Below are 18963 nucleotides of genomic sequence, written 5' to 3'. Positions count from 1 at the left end.
TTATAGAGCTACTCACTATCTGAAATAATCTTGCTTACTTATTTCTCTTGTTTATGAGCTGCCTGGCCTCTCTTTCCCTTTTTTGTGAGCTTCCTAAGCACAGAAATTGTCTCTTTTTTTTTTTTTTATAGGATTTTTTATTATTATTATTTTTTAAATTTTATTTATTTTTTTATTTATTTATTTTTTAGAGAGGAGGGAGAGAGAGAGAGAGAGAGAGAGAGAGAGAGAGAGAGAGAGAGAGAAAGGAGGGAGGGAGGAGCAGGAAGCATCAACTCCCATATGTGCCTTGACCAGACAAGTGCAGGGTTTTGAACCGGCAACCTCAGTGTTCCCAGGTTGACGCTTTATCCACTGCGCCACCAGAGGTCAGGCCAAAATTGTCTCTTTTTTATCACTGTACCCTCAGTGTCTGGAACAGTACCTGGCACACAGTAGGTGCTTAGTAAATATCACTTGAATAGACATATCCGAGTGGCCCAGGTTCGTGACTGCTTCAGCAGCACATATACCAAGTGGGCCAGGCTGACCCTGAACATTGCCCAGAATGCCGAGGATCCTCTACAAAACAACGTGACTGGGTGGAGACCCTGCAAACTCCCGATTAGAAGAGTCCAAGGAGGGACCAAGGATTTGTGTCTTCAACCCTAAAGATTCTCCTGGATCCTCCTTACCCTGGATTTATATATGTCTTAGCTGATCCTTGCAGAAAGGGAACAGCAGGTCCAGTGAGTAATTCACCCTGTTACCTTCCATACTAAAAGGAAGATCTTTATAACAAACTAGCCCCACCCCTAAAAAAAAAAAAAAAAAAAGCTAGGCCCCGGCTAGGCAGCTCAGTTGTATGTAGCTCATCCTAATAAGCAAAGGATGCCAGTTTAATCCCAGTCAGGGTACTCAGAGAAACAAATCAACATTTCTCCGTGTGTCTCTCTCTCCCTTCACCTCCCTCTAAAATCAATCAACATATAAATAAAATTGTGCTTCTTCAAGAAAAGAAAAAAAGAATCAACCAATGAATGCATACATGAGTGGAACAGCAAACTGTTTCTTTCTCTTTCCCTTCCTCTCTCTCTAAATCAATTAGTAAAAATAAATCAAAAATAAATAAATAAATAAAATAGGACTGCACAATTGTACAAAAAGAAGCCAGGAGACTGGGGCACTGGGATTCCCACAGGGTCTGGAGATGAGGAGTGGGTAAAAACTTTTGTTTTGTTTTCTACGGGAGCCAGCACCAAAGATCACCAGCTGCCCAGATAACAAAATATTATGCTTTCGAAATCTCTTGATGTCAATTCTGCATGAAGAGAATGTGTCACTCAGGACAGAAGCCCTCTTTTGGATTAAGAGTTCTTGAGAGGGAGAAGGACTGAGAGATGGGAACTCAGGGCTGCAGTCTCCGGAGTAACACAACGGTTCCAAAGAAGGCTGAAGACTGGGAGTTGGGGGCTAGGGGCTGGGGACTTGGACATGAGGGTTTCCCAGGGAGCAGGGGGCTGAAGCAGGAGGGTACTACTGGGAGGGGCTGGTGCACCATGGTTCTCCAAAGGTCTGGAGGCTCAGGGCTGGGTCACCATGTTCTTTAAGGGCAGACGTGTTCCAGAATCTGCCTATTCTTCCTAGTTACAACCAGCACAAGCCAGTTCTTGCTTAATAGAGTAGAATGCAGCAAGTAGACCAAGACTTAAAGAGAAGAGGCTCTCTCCCTCCTCTCTCCTCTCTTTTTCTTTTTCCCTATTGCCTCCACTTTTCCCAAAACCTCTATGACCCTTTCATGCCCCCTGCTGCTCTTTCTTTGAACAGCAGTCAGTGGCTTGTCTAAAGGACAACAGAATCCAATCTCTTCCCTTTCCTCCTGACTTCTCAGGACCATCCTCTGAGAAGGAAAGCTAAAGTTTCAAAGGAAGGGGAATAGTTATCTGCTAGAGGAGGTGGGCTCCTATCTCCCAGAAAATAATTTATATCTGCTGTCTGTCTGTGGGTGCTGTTGCTGGGATCTCAGCCTGAGAAGTCAGTGCTTTTTTAAGAAGCCTTCTTTGACCTCCACTCTAGGTTAAGGTTGCTGGTCTACAAGCCTTCTCAAGATCCTGACTGCTCCTTTATGGCATTATCAGAGTTTCCAATTATCCACTTATTTGTTAGTCTTCGATGAACACATGCTTTCCCCAGGGCACCAAGAGGGCAGGAACTAGGGTTATTTTTGTTCATCAACACAAACCAATGCTCAGCACCATGACAGATGCATTGCAGATGTACGATAAATATTTGTTGAATAAATAAATAAATGAGTGACATTCAAAAGGAGTTCTTAGGTGGAGATTTAATGGGTGGTGCTAGTGCCATTGCCTGGGTTCTGGGGACAGCTGTGAGTCCAGATGTCCTGGCTTCTGCTCAGGGCCCGGTCCATGTCCAGTCTCTGGTCTTGTGCCCAAAGGCCATCCAAGCAAAAGGAAGCAGAAGAGACCTCTCCTAGAGGGAGGTGGCATGGAGTGGGGCTTAGGGTGGTTTAGAGTCAGTAGCTTCTCCCCACTTTTCCTCCTTTCTTCAAACTAAGTTTTTTAAAGCACTTCCTCCCACTGCCCCCTATCCTTCCTCCTCTCATGGCCTTCTCTTCTGTCCTCTCAAAGGTTTCCTCCCCTAAAAAATGAGCTCTTTTCTTATCTTCTCCCTTGGTTTTAGCTGTTTCCTATGGTGTGGTGAGGAACTTAAACATCACTCTTGCTTACCTGGCAAAGTCCCCAGGAAGAGACGCCCCTGGGAGTGGGTCCAGAGGTTGGGGAAGGAGCTAAAGCCCACAGGAGGCAGAGCAAAGATCTCTTTCTTCGGCCCCTGGCTCAAGAGTACCTTGGTCACAGCGAGCTTTAGCTGAAGAGGGAGACCCAAGACTAGCGGCAGTTCCAGCCTTGGCTCCGACATATAAGACAGCACCACCTTCTGCAGAGTGTGGAACGGGGACATAAATGGTGGTGGTGGGGGGGGGGGTAAAGAATGAACATCTACTCCTTTTGGTCCCACCTCTGGCTGCGTTAATCTGCCTCTTATCGACACCTTCTGTCTACTAGCCATTCCCACCTCCTAAATCCTGCCTCAATTCTCCTGGCTTAACTGTCCATAAAGCCACACCCACCCCAAGTAAATACACAATCTAAATTTTTTTTTTTTTAACAGAGACAGAGAGTCAGAGAGAAGGATAGACAGAGACAGACAGACAGGAATGGAGAGATGAGAAGCATCAATCATTAGTTTTTCGTTGCGCATTGCGACACATAGTTGTTCATTGATTGCTTTCTCATATGTGCCTTGATCGTGGGCCTTCAGCAGGCCAAGTAACCCCTTGCTCGAGCCAGCAACCTTGGGTCCAAGTTGGTGAGCTTTTGCTCAAACCAGATGAGCCCATGTTCAAGCTGGCACCTCAGGGTCTCGAACCTGGGTCCTCAGCATCCCAGTTCGACGCTCTATCCACCACACCACTGCCTGGTCAGGCACTAAATACACAATCTAAATAAAAGCTGTTTACTTGGTGTGAGCAGCTTTAAGCTGTGCCCCTGGCTCCCTACCCTCACCCTTAAGCCATTTTCTTTTTGATTGATTGATTTCAGAAAGACAGAGAGAAAAAGGGAGGAAGAAAGAGAGAGAAAAATAGAGATAGAGATGGAGGCATTCATTTGCTCTTCCACTTAGTTGTGCATTTATTAGTTGCTTCCCATATGTGCCCTGACCAGGGATCGAACCTCCAATATGTTTAAGGACGACCCTGTAAGCAACTGAGTTAACTGGCCAGAACCCTCTTAAGCCTTCTTTTTTTTTTTAAGCTTTCTTAATATTGACATTTTAGAGTTTCCTTCCCCCCACTGCTGCCAGGTGCTATCACAGGCAGTGCCCCCTCTTACTTGATCTTGGAGGTGGAGGCTGAGCCAAGGGGGGTTTTCTGGGGTCCCAAGAGCAAGGAGGTAGCCAGAGCCTCCTGCCATCTGGAGTCCTAGGTCCAGAGAGAAGGACCAGGGCTCTACATGAGGCTGGGGAATATCTGGGGGAGAAAACATATCCTTATGAGGCCCCAAGCCTGGGGGTTCATAGAGGGAGGGGGTTAGTGGTGGAAGGAGGTGAAGGAAGGCAAACACAGAGCTGACCACAGAGAGGGAAAAATAACCTTTACCTTGGAGATTAAATTCTGCACGAGTCCCTAGAGGGAAGAATATCCCAGGTTGGGTCTCTATAGCACAGCTTCTGAGGCTAGCAGGGGCAGACACGGAGAGCTGGGCCTGTCTGTCCAGCCAGTGATCCCTGCGCAGGCAGGCATCCAGGGCAGGCACCAGCTAGAGCCCATGGGATGAAGGGAAGATGCAGGGATGTCAAAAATGGGACATCTGAGCCCAGTGCCAGGCTTCCCACCCTCAGTTTATTCTCTTCCAAGACACAAGCCTTTGGCCTCTCCCCCATGTAGCTCTTATCTCATCCCCTCTTCTCAAAAGTGTGGACATAGACCCCCCCCCCATGGCCACCAAACCAGCAATACTTTACCAGCTTGGGTCATGGTTCACCCCTGTGATGCAGTTACCGGCAACCGGAGGTTGGAGGCAGGGAACAGCAGTCCCCCTAGTGCAATCCTCATGATGGGCTGGGGTTTTTTGGCCAGAGGCCCAGAGACTTGTCTCAGATACAGCACTTCCTCCCCATCCACCGCCAGCAGCACTGAATCCCCAATGGCCTTCACTTCTATCTGCACAAGGGAGGAGAGAAGCAGAATCAGAGATCCCTGGAGCCTGCCTCTACCAATTTCTTCAGCGTCAGCCAAGTACAGTATAGTGGAAAGAACATGTATTTGAAGTCAGCCAACATCTTTGGCTCACTTAGGACTTGTCACTTACATACTGACTGAGTTTTAGAATTCCCTTCTGGAAAAATGGGGGTTTTACATGTATTAAATGAGACAACAATGGTAACAGGATGCCCAATCAATTGATTCTGTTCCCTTTCGTCAGATCAGCTCAAGATACCTTGCCCCCCCCCCCCCAGCCTGACTTATGGTGGCGCAGTGGGTAAAAGCATCGACCTGGAACACTGAGGTTGCCGGTTCAAAGCCCCGGGCTTCCCTGGTCAAGGCACATATGGGAGTTGATGCTTTCTGCTCCTCCCTCCCTTCTCTCTCTGTCTCTCTCTCTCCAAAATGAATAAATAAAATAAAAAAAAAAAGCTAAAAAATTTTTTTGAAAAAAAAAAGATACCTTGCCCCCCTAGAATCTATGTAAACATAATAAATTAAAAAAAGAGAGATATCCTGTCCCCCAGGACCAGATCTGGCTTACCTGGTGCCACCTCCCATTGTCCAGCCGGGGTCCAGCGCCCACTGTAAGCTGGGCCCAGGGATTGTACAGCTGGATCTCTGGCCGGCCATCCCGAAGTCCCAGCACAAACCAGTCATCCCTTGGGTTGGTATCACCATAAAAAATCACTCCCTCTGGATCCCAGGTTCGAAGTTCAAAGAAGGAAGAGGTTCTGGAAGGACACAGAAGGAAGAACCATGTATGGGGTGTGCCTTTTGAGGGTAAATGTGGGCTTTGGGGAGTTTGGGAGGTAAGAGAAAGAGGACAGTGGGACAGGGAAAAGAGAAGAGCTCATGACAGTGGTAGAGTCAAGGGACTAGGGTAATCCCATACTTTGTAATCTTGGTGAGGTTAAAGGTCATGATGGAGACAGGCTCTTGTCCCAGACCATTGCTGAGGTGCACAGCAGGAAGGCCCTGGATCCCCTATCAGGGAAAAGAATTAATTAATTTAAAAAGTAAATGAATAAGGACATGCCAGAGACAGACAGAGGGAGAGGCGGTGGTATAGGACCAGAGCAGGAGAATGGAAGAGGGCAGAGACAAAGCTTAGCTCACTTAGACACATGGGCTGAGTACCCTGTCTTGCTTCTGCACCTGGGTGGAGGGAATCTGTCTCAGAACCCGTCCCTGGTGGTAAGGAGGTGGCAGCGGCAGCAGCAGCGGCAGCAGCAGCCAACACAGTTTGGCCAGAGATCTTCTGCACTCCATGATCAGCTGCAGTCCACTCCGTGGCTCAGACAAGTCTGGGAGAATGCGTAGGAACAGTCAACCTTGCACATGGTCGCATGGTCAGAGGAAGGTTAAAGGTTGCCCCGGGGGAGGAAGGGGGGCTGGAGACGGGCACTGACCCTACCACTGGTGTGAGTGGACAAATGGGGTGAGGGACAGAGTTCCTCCACCACCCTCCCTCACTGCGGAGAAAGTTTGAGCTGAGAGAGGGCACCCCATTTTCCCTCTCCTCCTCTAGTGCCTAACCTGGGCCCTCTGGAATCTAAGCCTTCTGCCCACCTGGGGAGGCTGCCTGGACAGGCCTGAGGTGGAGAAAGAGTCTTGTTCTGCTCCTCAAGCAGCATCCCAGTCAGGATTGAAGTCAAGACACATCATCCCAAATATCTAGCTGAGTGACTGGGCAGGTCACTCTGCGGTTGCGCATTAGTGTCCTTGTCTGTAAAATGTGAAAATTAGTATCTACTTTATGTGGTTACTGTGAACGAGGATTGACACAATGCAGGCACAGTGCCTGGAATCTCCTCTAAGAGCCTCCCTCATTTTCCCAGACCTCGGAAGCTTGCTTCATAGGGCAGTATTGTCTATTGAGTGTGATTTAGTGAATACTAAATTATTTTCTTTTATTCATTTACTACAAGCCCTAACCATCTACCAACAGAAATTCATCACCCTCTCTTTGGCCCATTTTTAAAACACAAAAGATCCCAGGAAAGTAATACTTTGAGCCACCCAAGAGCCATAATTAAACAGCTTTCAGAGCTGGGAGTTTTAGGGCTTCCTCAGGGTCTGGGTAGGCTTGCACTGGTGAGTGAGAGTCAAGGGTAGAGCAGATCATCACGGCACACTTCAATTAAAGAAGGACCCAGGGTCCTTCTTTTGAGCCCTGGGGTTTCTCCAACGCAGGTTGGACGTCCCCTATCAACAGCAAGAGAGCACCTGGCAGCCAGGCCTTGACCCCTGCCCGCGGTGCCGAGTCACCACCAGATCCAGCCAAGGGGCGCAGCTGCGGGGGCGGGGACGTTCCTACTCTGCGAGGTGATTGGTTGGCAGGTGCGCGCCTGCTTCAGTGGAATTTAGGGTCCACTGGGTAGCGAGGACCGTCTCGCTTGACCGCTCCCACTGCCCCGCGGTAGCCAGGATCGGGCTTCTGCTTCCCAGCCCGTGGTCCCCGCCACCGCCTCGTTCCCCCGGCTTCCCGGTGTCCGAGCTTGTAGGCCCTTTAAAGTGTCCCGTTGCCCTTCACCGAGTCCTGCGAACAAAACTGGGGATCGTGGATTCGGTCTCGGACGGTGGGGATCAGGATGGTTTACGTGCGGATCCGAGAAGCCAAGGAGGGAGACTGTGGAAATATTCTGAGGATGATTCAGGTTAAGTCTGCGGGCCAGAAACCAGGGTCTCTGGGAGGGTCAGAGCGTCGTTGGTTGAAGGGGCGGGGAGGAGGCAGAGGGTGAGGAGGAAGTGGGCGCTGGGGGAGGAGGTGAGAGCAGGGGGAGGTGGTGGGAGTTGGGGAAGAAGGTGGGATTGGGGGAGGAAGTCGGAGTTGGGGGAGGAGGTTTGAAGAGGGAGAGGTGGTGGGGTTAGGGGAGGAGGTGAGAGCAGGGGAAGGAGGTGGGGGGTTGGGGAGGAGGTGGGAGCAGGGGGTGGAGCATACCCTGGGGTCCTCCTCCCCGAGCAGTGGGGACTTTCTGCGTTAATCTGCTCTCTATCCCCGTGCCGTGCTGTAGGAATTAGCCGAGTTTGAGAAACTCTCGGATCAGGTGAAGATCTCTGAAGAAGGTCAGCACCACGGTCCTGACAGAGGCTGGGAGGAAGTGAGGGATGGGTTCCCCGGGCAGTATCTCCAGGCTGAGCACACACCCAGGCGGTAGGTCGTTCTCTCTTGGTCACAATTTCTATTTGTGCAGCCCTGAGGGCAGATGGCTTTGGAGAGAATCCTCTCTATCACTGCTTGGTAGCAGAGAGCCTTCCCGACCCCGGAGTGCCACAGGGTAAGAACACACTCTTACCTCAGAGATCTCCTGGCCAGGCAGCCTCAGAGGTCTCTCCCCGTGGCCCCAGTGGCCTGACCTCTTTTTTCTCTCTTTTTCAGGGCCCTGCGTGGTGGGCTATGGGCTATACTATTTCATCTACAGCACATGGAAGGGACGCAACATTTATCTGGAAGACATCTATGTTAAGCCGGAATACCGGGGTACAGGGCAGAAGCTGAGGCTGGGGTGGGAAGAAGCAGTTTATAGACTTGACCTCCATCTAATCCCAGTCTGTGGCCTTTTCTGATCCCCTTCAACTGATCCCTCTTTTTGCCTCTTCCCCTCTCCACATTAGGTCAGGGGATTGGATCCAAAATAATCAAAAAGGTGGCTGAGGTGAGGAGGGTAAATGGGGCCATGAGCCAGTCCTGGAAAGGCAAAAAGTATGTGGGAGGCACCCAGCTTGACCTGAGGCTGGGAACCCTTTCCCAGGAAAGTTAGTGATGTCTATTTCCACAGGTAGCCCTGGATAAGGGTTGCTCCCAGTTCCGCCTATCCGTCCTGGACTGGAACACCAGGGCCATGGACTTGTACAAGGCCCTAGGAGCCCAAGATCTGACTGAAACTGAGGGCTGGCACTCCTTCCGCTTTGAAGGAGAGGTAATGAAGAAGTTGGCAGGGAAGTGACACCATCCCTTGGGAACCTCACTCTTCTTCCACCACTAGCTTGAGAGACTAAACTCCTCAGAGACTATCTCCACTGCCAAAGGCCTCCCTGAAGGAAGGAGAGTTAGGTGTGAATATTCCTAAAATACAGAAGGAGCAGAATTGAGGAAAAGATCTTACCACTTCCTTATTGAGGGTGAAAAATAAATGGTAATTATTGATAATTACTATGTCTTGATGTGGTATGGGGTAGAGGAGTTGATGACTTGATATGCTTCAGACATTTTATGACCTTTTCTTGGTGTTCTGGTCAGTGGATGTTGCTCCTGGGGGCAAAAGTGGGCCCAAGGTGACTCACCATTAGTGGGCTAGATTCTTGGCTCTGGCCTGTGGAATATAAAGAAAAGAAGAGCAAGGGGCCAGCTTGACATATCAGGATTGTTGGTCACATTTGGGACCCAGACAAAGGCCTTCAATGAATGTCTGGAGCTGTGTGGGATCCAAGACTGAAGCAGGCCCAGGGAGCTGTCTGCCACCTGGTGGTAGTATTTTAGGGGCACTGCGAAGGCTCAGCTATCAAGTGCTCTTCAAAAGTCTTTACAAAGCCTTCATTTTCAGTTCAGCAAAACCAAAGCAAACTGCCTGACCAGGCGGTGGCGCAGTGGATAGAGCATCGGACTGGGATGTAGAGGACCCAGGTTTGAGACCCTGAGGTCACCAGCTTGAGCGCAGGCTCATCTGGCTTGAGCAAAAAAGCTCACCAGCTTGGACCCAAGGTCGCTGGCTTGAGCAAAGGGCTACTTGGTCTGCTGAAGGCCCACGGTCAAGGCACATATGAGAAAGCAATCAATGAACAACTAAGTTGTCGCAACAAAAAACTAATGATTGATGCTTCTCATCTCTCTCCGTTCCTGTCTGCCTGTCCCTATCTATCCCTCTCTCTGACTCTCTCTCTGTCCCTGTAAAAAGAAAACAGAAACAAAAAAACCCCAAAGCAAACCTTTAGTTACTCATGGAGGGGAATGGGCTCATACCCCCTTTTATAATATTTTATTACACAAAAACTGCAGGTTTGTTGTATAAAATTGGAAAGTAAACATAAAATAAAAATAGAATCCATACTTACATAGCTGTATTAGCCCTTTGGTATCCATTCTTCAGAGTTTTTCAATGTACTGTATTTCCCCATGTATAAGATGCATTTTTGGAAAAATTTGGAGTCTAAAAAGTGCATGCGTCTTATATAGTAGTTGTAGGGGTTTTTTTACTTGCATTTTCCACTTTTTTTGTGCTTGTTTTTGTGCTCATTGTTGAAGACAGTGATTGAGTCATCAGACACAGTTGAAGAAAAGCTAATGGATGGGAGTTTTGACAGTGATGAGGAGTTGTATGAATTTTATGATGAATAAAACTTGAGTTCAATAACTTTATGTAATACATTTGTTTTTCAAATTTTGGGACCCAAAATTAAGGTACATCTTATACATGGGAGTGTCTTATACATGGGAGAAATATGGTATATATATATATACATATTATTAGTTAAGTGTATACGGATTTATGAGATCATACTCTTTGCAAACTTTTTTTATTTAATATATTAGAAGCATCTTCTCATGCTATTAAACATACATTTCTCGCCTGACTAGGCGGTGGCACAGTGGATAGAGTGTCAGACTGGGATACAGAGGACCCAGGTTCGAGACCCCGAGGTCGCCAGCTTGAGCGCGGGCTCATCTGGTTTGAGCAAAAGCTCACCAGCTTGGACCCAAGGTCTCTGGCTTGAGCAAGGGGGTTACTCGGTGGTCTGCTGGAGGCCCACGGTCAAGGCACATATGAGAAAGCAATCAATGAACAACGAAGGTCTCGCAATGAAAAACTGATGATTGATGCTTCTCATCTCTCTCCGTTCCTGTCTGTCTGTCCCTGTCTATCCCTCTCTCTGACTCTCTCTCTGTCCCTGTAAAAATAAAACAAAAAACCCCCAAAACATACATTTTTCACTTTTCATGGTGACATGTTATTCTTTTTGTGGATGAGTAGTTGGTTAAATGATCATAATTTAGACACTGAAAGGGGACAAGCAGGTAACTTAAATGTGTAAATTATAACCTGACCAGGTGGTAGCGCAGTGGATAGAGCGTCGGACTGGGATGCGGAGGACCCAGGTTTGAGACCCCAAGGTCGCCAGCTTGAGCGCGGGCTCATCTGGCTTGAGCAAAAAAAAAAGAAAGCTCACCAGCTTAGACCCAAGGTCGCTGGCTTGAGCAAGGGGTTATTCGGTCTGCTGAAGGCCCGCGGTCAAAGCACAAATGAGAAAGCAATTAATGAACAACTAAGATGTCGCAACGAAAAAAAACCCTGATGATTGATGCTTCTCATCTCTTTCCATTCCTGTCTGTCCCTATCTATCCCTCTCTCTGACTCTCTCTTTGTCCCTGTAAAAAAAGAAAAAGTATAAAATGTAAGAAGCAGAGTCTATGGAAGTCTAAAGAGTTGAAGATTTATCTTAAAATTCAAATGAAAAAAATATATGATTCAATCAAACAGAACACTTCAGGGTCCCAAATTCTCCCTGAGTGGTACCAATTTTTGGCCCTTAAAACCAGTTTACTACAGATGGGCCTTAAGGACTATCTTGATCAAGAGACAGTGAAGTTAGCCACTTCCATAGATAAGAACCAGACGAATCCAGTCTCGTCCTTGGTTCATCTCAATCTGGCAGGAATTAATATCTTTTAAACATGATCAATTTAGCCTGACCAGGCAGTGGCGCAGTGGATAGAGCGCCGGACTGGGATGCGGAAGACCCAGGTTTGAGACCCCAAGGTCACCAGCTTGAGCGCAGGCTCATCTGGTTTGAGCAAAAAAAAAGCTCGCCAGCCTGACCTGTGGTGGCGCAGTGGATAAAGTGTCGACCTGGAAATGCTGAGGTCGCCTGTTCAAAACCCTGGGCTTGCCTGGTCAAGGCACATATGGGAGTTGATGCTTCCAGCTCCTCTCCTCTTCTATCTCTCTCTCGCTGTCTCTCTACCTCTCTCTCTCCTCTCTAAAAATGAATAAATTAAAAAAAAAAAAAAGCTCACCAGCTTGAGCCCAAGGTTGCTGGCTCAAGCAAGGGGTTGCTCAGTCTGATGAAGGCCCGCAGTCAAGGCACACATGAGAAAGCAATCAGTGAACAACTAACGTGTTGCAATGCACAGCGAAAAAACTAATGATTGATGCTTCTCATCTCTCCATTCCTCTCTGTCTGTCCCTGTCTATCCCTCTCTGTCTCTGTAAAAAAAACAAACAAACAAAAAACAAAAAAACAAAACAAAACCCAAAAATCATGATCAATTTAGAGATGGAGCTTTTTTTTTTTTTTTGTATTTTTCTGAAGCTGGAAACGGGGAGGCAGTCAGACAGACTCCCGCATGCGCCCGACTGGGATCCACCCGGCATGCCCACCAGGGGGCGATGCTCTGCCCATCCTGGGCGTCGCCATGTTGTGACCAGAGCCACTCTAGCGCCTGGGGCAGAGGCCACAGAGCCATCCCCAGCGCCCGGGCCATCTTTGCTCCAATGGAGCCTTGGCTGCGGGAGGGGACGAGAGAGACAGAGAGGAAAGCGCGGCGGAGGGGTGGAGAAGCAAACGGGCGCTTCTCCTGTGTGCCCTGGCCGGGAATCGAACCCGGGTCCTCCACATGCTAGGCCGACGCTCTACCGCTGAGCCAACCGGCCAGGGCTCTCTGCACTATTCTCTATAACCATGTTTTCTACTTTGTAGTTCCTCAGCATTTTAATTATCACATCTTATGCTGAGCTAAGTGGCATTTGCTTTTTGCTACTGCCTTGAAATTATTATTATTTTTTATGTTAACAAGAGGGTTAGGGAGAGATAGAGACAGAGAGACAAAAACATCAATCTGTTCCTTGTATGTGCCCTGACCCAGGATGGAACTGCCAACTTCTGTGCTTGGTGATGATGCTCTAACCACTTTAACCTTTCATTATATGCATGATCAGAGTCTTCTCAAAGCAAGAACGTCACTCAAATTTCCTATTGCAGAGTTATTGATGTTCAAAAGAGTCAGTACAGCCTGACCAGGCGGTGGCGCCGTGGATAGAGCGTCGGACTGGGATGCAGAGGACCCAGGTTCGAGACCCCGAGGTCGCCAGCTTGAGTGCGGGCTCATCTGGTTTGAGCAAAAGCCCACCAGCTTGAACCCAAGGTCGCTGGCTCCATCAAAGGGTTACTCAGTCTGCTGAAGGCCTGTGGTCAGGGCACATATGAGAAAGCAATCAGGTGTTGCAACACGCAAGGAAAAACTAATGATTGATGCTTCTCATCTCTCTTCGTCCCTGTCTATCCCTCTCTCTGACTCACTCTCTGTTTCTGTAATAAATAAATAAATTAAAAAAGAAGAGCCTGACCTGTGGTGGCGCAGTGGATAAAGCGTCGACCTGGAAATGCTGAGGTCGCCGGTTTGAAACCCTGGGCTTGCCTGGTCAAGGCACATATGGGAGTTGATGCTTCCTGCTCCTCCCCCCTTCTCTCTCTCTCTGTCTCTCTGTCTCTCTCTCTCTCCTCTCTAAAAATGAATAAATAAAATAATTAAAAAAAAAAAAAAAAAAAAAAAAAAAAAAAAAGAAGAAAAAAGAGTCGGTATGTATGTATGTGTGCATGGACTGTACAGTGACCCGCATGCGCACGGGACACTTTTTTTTTTGACTCCTCCTCTTTTTTGCTTTGGAGCGTGCGCACCAAAAAGACAAAGGTGGGGAAAGTGACCAAGCAGTCACTCAGGCGCATGCTCTTCTCTAACGCGTCCAAGCCTGGTGGAGCTCACAGTGAAGTGGGTGGGGTCTGCCGAGCAACAGAAATCCAATCCGACTGAGCGAAGGCGGCTCCTCCCTCCCCATGATTGGTTAGCTCTCAGTGTTGTGGGGCGCGGAAAGGGAGTGTTGGAGCCGTTCGAGTGGTGGGTTGGCGAAGAAAGAGCGCCAATCTCGTTCTGCGCAAGCGCAAGTAAGTAACCAAGAGAGGGCGTGAGAGAGCGAAAGGGAGTGTGGAAGCTCTCATACGCTAGTGAGCGCGAGCTGAGCCGCCAGCTTCTACGCCTGCGCCGTGGCCCTCAGGGCCCCGCGCGCGGCGGGCGGGTGCCCCGTGCGCCTGCGCAGTAGGCGGTGGCAGCAGGGGGAGGTGGAGGCCGTAGAGCGGCAGCGGCAGCAGCGGGTCCCGCGACTGAGGCAGCAGCGGGGGTGGCGGCGGGCGGAAGCTGAGGTGACGAAGGCAGCGGCGGCGGCGGCGGCGGCCGTCTCCCTCACGGTGGCGGAGAGCAAGGCGGTGGCGGCGGACCGGGAGCGGCCCGGCTCCGGCCCCCTGCTCGTGAGCTGTGGCAGGGCCGCCGTGGGGCCGGCCCGGCTCCCGCCCCCTGCGGCTCCCCCTCCGGCTCCTCCTCCGGGGAGACGCCGGGGGCCTGGCCCGGCTCGTGCTCAGACTGCTGCTGCGGCCGTCGTCGGGGGCGGCGGCGGCGGCGCCATGGGCGGCTTGGCCCCGGGGGGGGACGTGGAGCCGGGACTGCCGGTGGAGGTGCGCGGCTCCAACGGGGCCTTCTACAAGGTGAGGCGGCGCGCCGGCGGGCCGGCGGGGCGGGGCGGGACCGCGCTTTTGCAGCTGAGCCCCGACCTTACACCTGGGACCCACGCTCCCCCGTCGCCCTTCTGGGAGGACCTTTGGAACTTAACCCTTTCCTCTTATCTTGGGCCCCTGTGACACCTGCTTATACCCGGCTCAGAAAGAGTGAACATCAGGGCGTCGTTGTGCTTGAATCAGCGTGCTACTCCCCCGCAGAAGACCCCCTTTACTGACTAGCTTTTTTACTTTTCCTGTTTCCTAGAAGTCGTATTTTAGACCTTAATCCCGTTTTCCCCACAGTCCGAGCACATGGAGAATGTTCTATTCTTCCCCTGTAAGCCCCTTGGGAAGGCGTTCCACATTAGATCTTTCCTCTTCCTCCAGAGGGCTCGATTTACTGGCCCTGGAAGGCACCCCGCTTTCCTCTTCTATTTCTGTATGTGTCCGACCCAAGGAGAAATTGTCAAAACCTGTGACATTTGGTGTCTTTGACCTCAGGAACTCGGGATTGTACCCGTCAAGTTGCTCCTAGCCATAAGGTGGCATCTTTTCACTAGTCTATGGTTCCACCCCTTTATCCCAAAGTAGCTGGCCTGCCATTCCATCCGCAAGGATGGGTTTGTATTTAGCATCTCACTCTGACCTCAGATACATTTAGTTCATTCATGTAGTCTCTTCATCTTGAGGAATGTAAGCTTCATATTGAGGATCTCTAAAAGGGGGGTATTCATGAGGATTCCCTCTGTTTATCTTCTTAATGATCTCCACTTCTAGAAGATTTATGGCCAACCCTCCCAATTTGGGAATCTGATGTAGCCTTTTTTGAAGGAGAAGAGGACCATCTTTAAAAGATCCTTGTTAACTGTAGCTGTCCCCTTCCCCCAGGATTTGGTTCTTTAGAACTCTCTTTACTACCACCTTCTTTATTTTCCCTGAATCCATTTTTGAGGACTTTATTTATTTATTTGCATATTAGGTTAAGCCAGAGAGAGACTCCCTCTTGTCTCTCAGGAATTTTTCTTTGTGTGACTATTGTTATTTTGAAACTCTTTGGAATTATACAGAAGCTTTTTTTTAAAGATTTTATTTATTCATTTTAGTGGGGGGAGAGAGATGGGAGGAGTAGGAAGCATCAACTCCCATATGTGCCTTGACCAGGCAAGCCTGGGGTTTTGAATCAGCAACCTCAGCGTTCTAGGTGGATTGGAATTATGCAGAAACTTTCGATTCCAGTCTTACTCTTTCATTTTGTCTAGAGGAGCAATCGCAGAAATATCTTCTGATAACATCACTTGTGAAGAGAGCTGCCCTTCCTTTACTTCACCTCTCAAGTCTTTTTCCTGTAATAGACCTCTCCACCTTCACGCCCTTGGAAATGACTTTCTCTTAACTCCTTCCCTGTGAAGTCATATCTTACTATGGAAAGGGTCTCCTTTTTGCCCTTGGAGTAGAAGGTTTCTACCCCAGCTTCAATTGATAAGGTCAGTGTAGTCATTTTTTACCCACTCCTAACGCCTATTTCTGTCTTACTTCCCTCACCAGATTTCTTTATGTCTAGTGCCTGTGGGTATCTATATTTATCTATATTAACTTATTCTTTCAATTTAAGTCTCTGGCTTTTTAATCTTCATATATATTCCTGTTTTTTTTTGCATGCTTTCTAACTCATGGGACTTTCTCTTTTAGCCTATTTCCTTAGCATTTTTGTTTTCTTTGGCAAAGTCTCTAATTTCTTTCTGATTGTCTCATTTTTCCCCCCAAAATTCAACAAATTTTACCTTTGTTGAAATACCCTTCCTCATAAGATTTTTGCCCCATTTTCCCCAGTACCTTGTCCTTCATCTGGGTCCTTCCCACTCCTAGATTTTTAGATTCTTAAATTGAGTTTGAAATCAAGATGTGATGCTTGCTTTTGTTCTAGGAGGGCATAGAAGCCAAGCATAGCTGGGAAAGATTGGTATCCAGTTCAAATTAACTGTGTGAGACAACTGGGAAGGGGGATGTTTCCCTTCCCACATATGTATCCAGCAGAAAATCTTTCTCTGAATGTTTCCCTTTTCTCCTGGGGGCTATGGCAATGATAGACTTGAATAAATTGGGGACAGGATACTTTGAATCAGAGAATAGAGTTTGAAGTAGAGCCAAAATGTGCATTTTTTTGTTCTGGCCACTTTAGTGTTTTCTGCCCCATGCCTTACAACAAAAAATCCCTAAATTCAGACTAATTTTTCTTCAACTTTCAGTGCCAAATACTTAACCAATCTGACCTTGTTACTAATTTAATATTCATGACTCAGCACACTTTGGTGTGTGGGTCAAGGAGTTAGCTTACATTGCTTCTAGAACTGTAAATTTGGTAAAGTCCCTTTCTCCCCTCCCAGAATTGGGTCCTACTTTTGATTTTCCTTGAAAGAACTGCACATGTCAGGTTTAGTATCTGAGTTATTTTGTTTCAACTCTTTTCTGTCAGAATTTACTGTATTGTATTCTCTTTCAGTTGTACTCTCTCAAATGAAGTATCTGTTTACTTTCCAGAGCATAATCATTTAACTTTCCACACCTTGCTTGGAAGTCCTAATTCCCATTCTTCTCTTAAGGAATATGCCATCTTCAACTTTTTTAACGTTTATTTTATTTATTTTAGAGATAGAGGAAGGAAGAGGGAGAAAGAGAGAGAGAGAGAGACAGGATTATTAATGTTTCTGTATGTGCCCTGACCAGAGATCAAACCAGCATCCTCTGCACTTCAAGACGATGCTCTAACCCAGGGGTCCCCAAACTGAGGCCATTTATCCAGCCCCTGCCACACTTCCAGAAGGGGCACCTCTTTCATTGGTGGTCAGTGAGAGGAGCATAGTTCCCATTGAAATACTGGTCAGTTTGTTGATTTAAATTTACTTGTTCTTTATTTTAAATATTGTATTTGTTCCCATTTTGTTTTTTTACTTTAAAATAAGATACGTGCAGTGTGCATAGGGATTTGTTCATAGTTTTTTTTGTTTGTTTGTTTTTTCCTGAAGTTGGAAACAGAGAGGCAGTCAGACTCCTGCATGCACCCGACCGGGATCCACCCAGCATGATCCCGGCATGCCCACCAGGGGGCGATGCTCCACCCATCTGGGCCATTGCTCTGTTGCATCTAGAGCTATCCTCAACGCTCGGGCCATCTTTGCTCCAATGGAGCCTTGGCTGCAGGAGGGGAAGAGAGAGACAGAGAGGAAGGAGAGGGGGAGGGGTGAGAAGCAGATGGGCGCTTCTCCTGTGTGCCCTGGCCGGGAATTGAACCTGGGACTCCTGCACGCCAGGCCAACGCTCTACCACTGAGCCAACCGGCCAGGGCCTGTTCATAGTTTTTTTTTTGGGGGGGGTTGTATTTTTCTGAAGCTAGAAACGGGGAGGCAGTCAGACAGACTCCCGCATGTGCCCGACCGGGATCCACCAGGCACGCCCACCAGGGGACGATGCTCTGCTCATCCGGGGCATCGCTGTGTTGCAACCAGAGCCACTCTAGCGCCTGGGGCGGAGGCCAAGGAGCCATCCCCAGCGCCCGGGCCATCTTTTGCTCCAGTGGAGCCTCGGCTACAGGAGGGGAAGAGAGAGACAGAGAGGAAGGAGAGGGGGAGGGGTGGAGAAGCAGATGGGCGCCTCTCCTGTGTGCCCTGGCCGGGAATCGAACCCAGGACCTCCGCACGCCAGGCCGACACTCTACCACTGAGCCAACCGACCAGGGCCATAGTTTTTTTTTTATAGTCCGGCCCTCCAACGGTCTGAGGGACAGTGAACTGGCCCCCTGTGTAAAAAGTTTGGGGACCCTGCTCTAACCAACCCGGTCATCCGGCCAGGGCTGGCATCCTTAACTTTAACATGTGATTTTTTTTTTTAAAGATTTTTTTTTTATTATTCATTATAGAGAGGGGAGAGAGAGTGAGAGAAGGGGGGAGGAGCAGGAAGCATCAACTCCCATATGTGCCTTGACAGGCAAGCCCAGGGTTTTGAACCGGCAACCTCAGCATTTCCAGGTTGACGCTTTATCCACTGCGCCACCACAGGTCAGGCCAACATGTGATTTTTAACCAGACCTTTCTTGCTTTTCTCCTAGAACTCCCTCTGCTTTGAGAGCCCAGGACTAGAAGATAGGTTGGAGGTGGGGCCAATTTTGTATGTTATAGAATTTAAGGAAATTTAAGTACCTAAGAACCTAGAACTCTTCCTCTGACTAGTCCTAGGCCCTATAAACCAAAACCAGGATATGCCATGGTCACTGAATTGAGTCATCCTTTGGATCTGGTTAGTTTTTAGAGATTCACTCACCAACTCTTTTCCTCACCTGCTTATCTTCCTAATGAGCATGTACTAAGGAGAACTGGGAGCTCACTGTCTACCGTTAGTATTTTTGGAGGAAAAAAATTAGGGTGATTTGGAATTTGAAGTTGAAGAGACAACTTGGAGAATATTTGAAGGAAAAAAGACCATGAAAGAAGAAAGAGTAAGTGATTGGTTGAATTGCTGAGTAATGCAAGGGAAAACTCCATTCTGAGTTCTGCTTTTCTGCTTTACGGATGATGGTAGCTAGGAAAACCAGGGTGTCACCCTGGCCGGATAGCTAAATTGGTTCGGGCAGTGGTTGGCAAACTGCAGCTCGCGAGCCA

General features: G+C 48.4%; 3 protein-coding genes and 1 pseudogene across 4 annotated transcripts in view; 2 read left to right on the top strand and 2 right to left on the bottom strand.

Moving 5' to 3' along the window:
- Positions 1-1224: 1224 nt before the first annotated feature.
- Positions 1225-1342, bottom strand: LOC136327562 (U11 spliceosomal RNA; annotated as a pseudogene).
- A 968-nt stretch (positions 1343-2310) lies between these two features.
- Positions 2311-6494, bottom strand: SHBG (sex hormone binding globulin). Of its 2 annotated transcripts, XM_066264162.1 has the most exons (9): positions 6338-6494; positions 5906-6072; positions 5661-5752; positions 5310-5499; positions 4562-4723; positions 4160-4319; positions 3894-4030; positions 2730-2937; positions 2311-2472 (listed from the first exon to the last, which is right to left on the bottom strand). In XM_066264162.1, exons 2-9 carry the CDS (start codon positions 6035-6037, stop codon positions 2324-2326), a joined length of 1230 nt encoding a protein of 409 aa, XP_066120259.1. In that variant the 5' UTR covers positions 6038-6072; positions 6338-6494; the 3' UTR covers positions 2311-2323. The 2 variants fall into 2 exon arrangements, with proteins under 2 accessions (XP_066120259.1, XP_066120260.1); XM_066264163.1 differs by lacking the exon at positions 6338-6494 and having other exon boundaries at positions 5924-6108.
- A 631-nt stretch (positions 6495-7125) lies between these two features.
- Positions 7126-8918, top strand: SAT2 (spermidine/spermine N1-acetyltransferase family member 2). The gene is made up of 6 exons (XM_066264165.1): positions 7126-7425; positions 7783-7834; positions 7963-8046; positions 8148-8249; positions 8384-8424; positions 8548-8918. Exons 1-6 carry the CDS (start codon positions 7360-7362, stop codon positions 8713-8715), a joined length of 513 nt encoding a protein of 170 aa, XP_066120262.1. The 5' UTR covers positions 7126-7359; the 3' UTR covers positions 8716-8918.
- Positions 8919-13802: 4884 nt separating this feature from the next.
- Positions 13803-18963, top strand: part of FXR2 (FMR1 autosomal homolog 2) — a 28458-nt gene continuing 23297 nt past the window's right edge. The window contains exon 1 of the mRNA XM_066264144.1: positions 13803-14299. Coding sequence (XP_066120241.1) covers positions 14219-14299 — 81 coding nt within the window. The 5' untranslated portion in view covers positions 13803-14218. The remainder of the gene's footprint in view (positions 14300-18963) is intronic.

Source organism: Saccopteryx bilineata, chromosome 2, assembly GCF_036850765.1.
Source record: "Saccopteryx bilineata isolate mSacBil1 chromosome 2, mSacBil1_pri_phased_curated, whole genome shotgun sequence".
Lineage (NCBI taxonomy): Eukaryota > Metazoa > Chordata > Mammalia > Chiroptera > Emballonuridae > Saccopteryx > Saccopteryx bilineata.
The sequence above is the reverse complement of the archived record's forward strand: the minus strand, read 5'-3'. Positions and strand labels throughout refer to the sequence as shown.

Excerpts from the sequence above, each read along its gene's own strand:
- SAT2 (XM_066264165.1), top strand. The coding sequence starts at position 7,360 with ATGGTTTACGTGCGGATCCGAGAAGCCAAGGAGGGAGACTGTGGAAAT. Across the intron at positions 8,250-8,383 it reads TGTTAAGCCGGAATACCGGG|GTCAGGGGATTGGATCCAAA; the intron begins GTACAGGGCAGA and ends TCTCCACATTAG. Across the intron at positions 8,425-8,547 it reads TAATCAAAAAGGTGGCTGAG|GTAGCCCTGGATAAGGGTTG; the intron begins GTGAGGAGGGTA and ends CTATTTCCACAG.
- SHBG (XM_066264162.1), bottom strand. The coding sequence starts at position 6,037 with ATGGAGTGCAGAAGATCTCTGGCCAAACTGTGTTGGCTGCTGCTGCCG. Across the intron at positions 5,500-5,660 it reads AACCTCACCAAGATTACAAA|AACCTCTTCCTTCTTTGAAC; the intron begins GTATGGGATTAC and ends GTGTCCTTCCAG. Across the intron at positions 4,031-4,159 it reads TGCAGAATTTAATCTCCAAG|ATATTCCCCAGCCTCATGTA; the intron begins GTAAAGGTTATT and ends TTTCTCCCCCAG.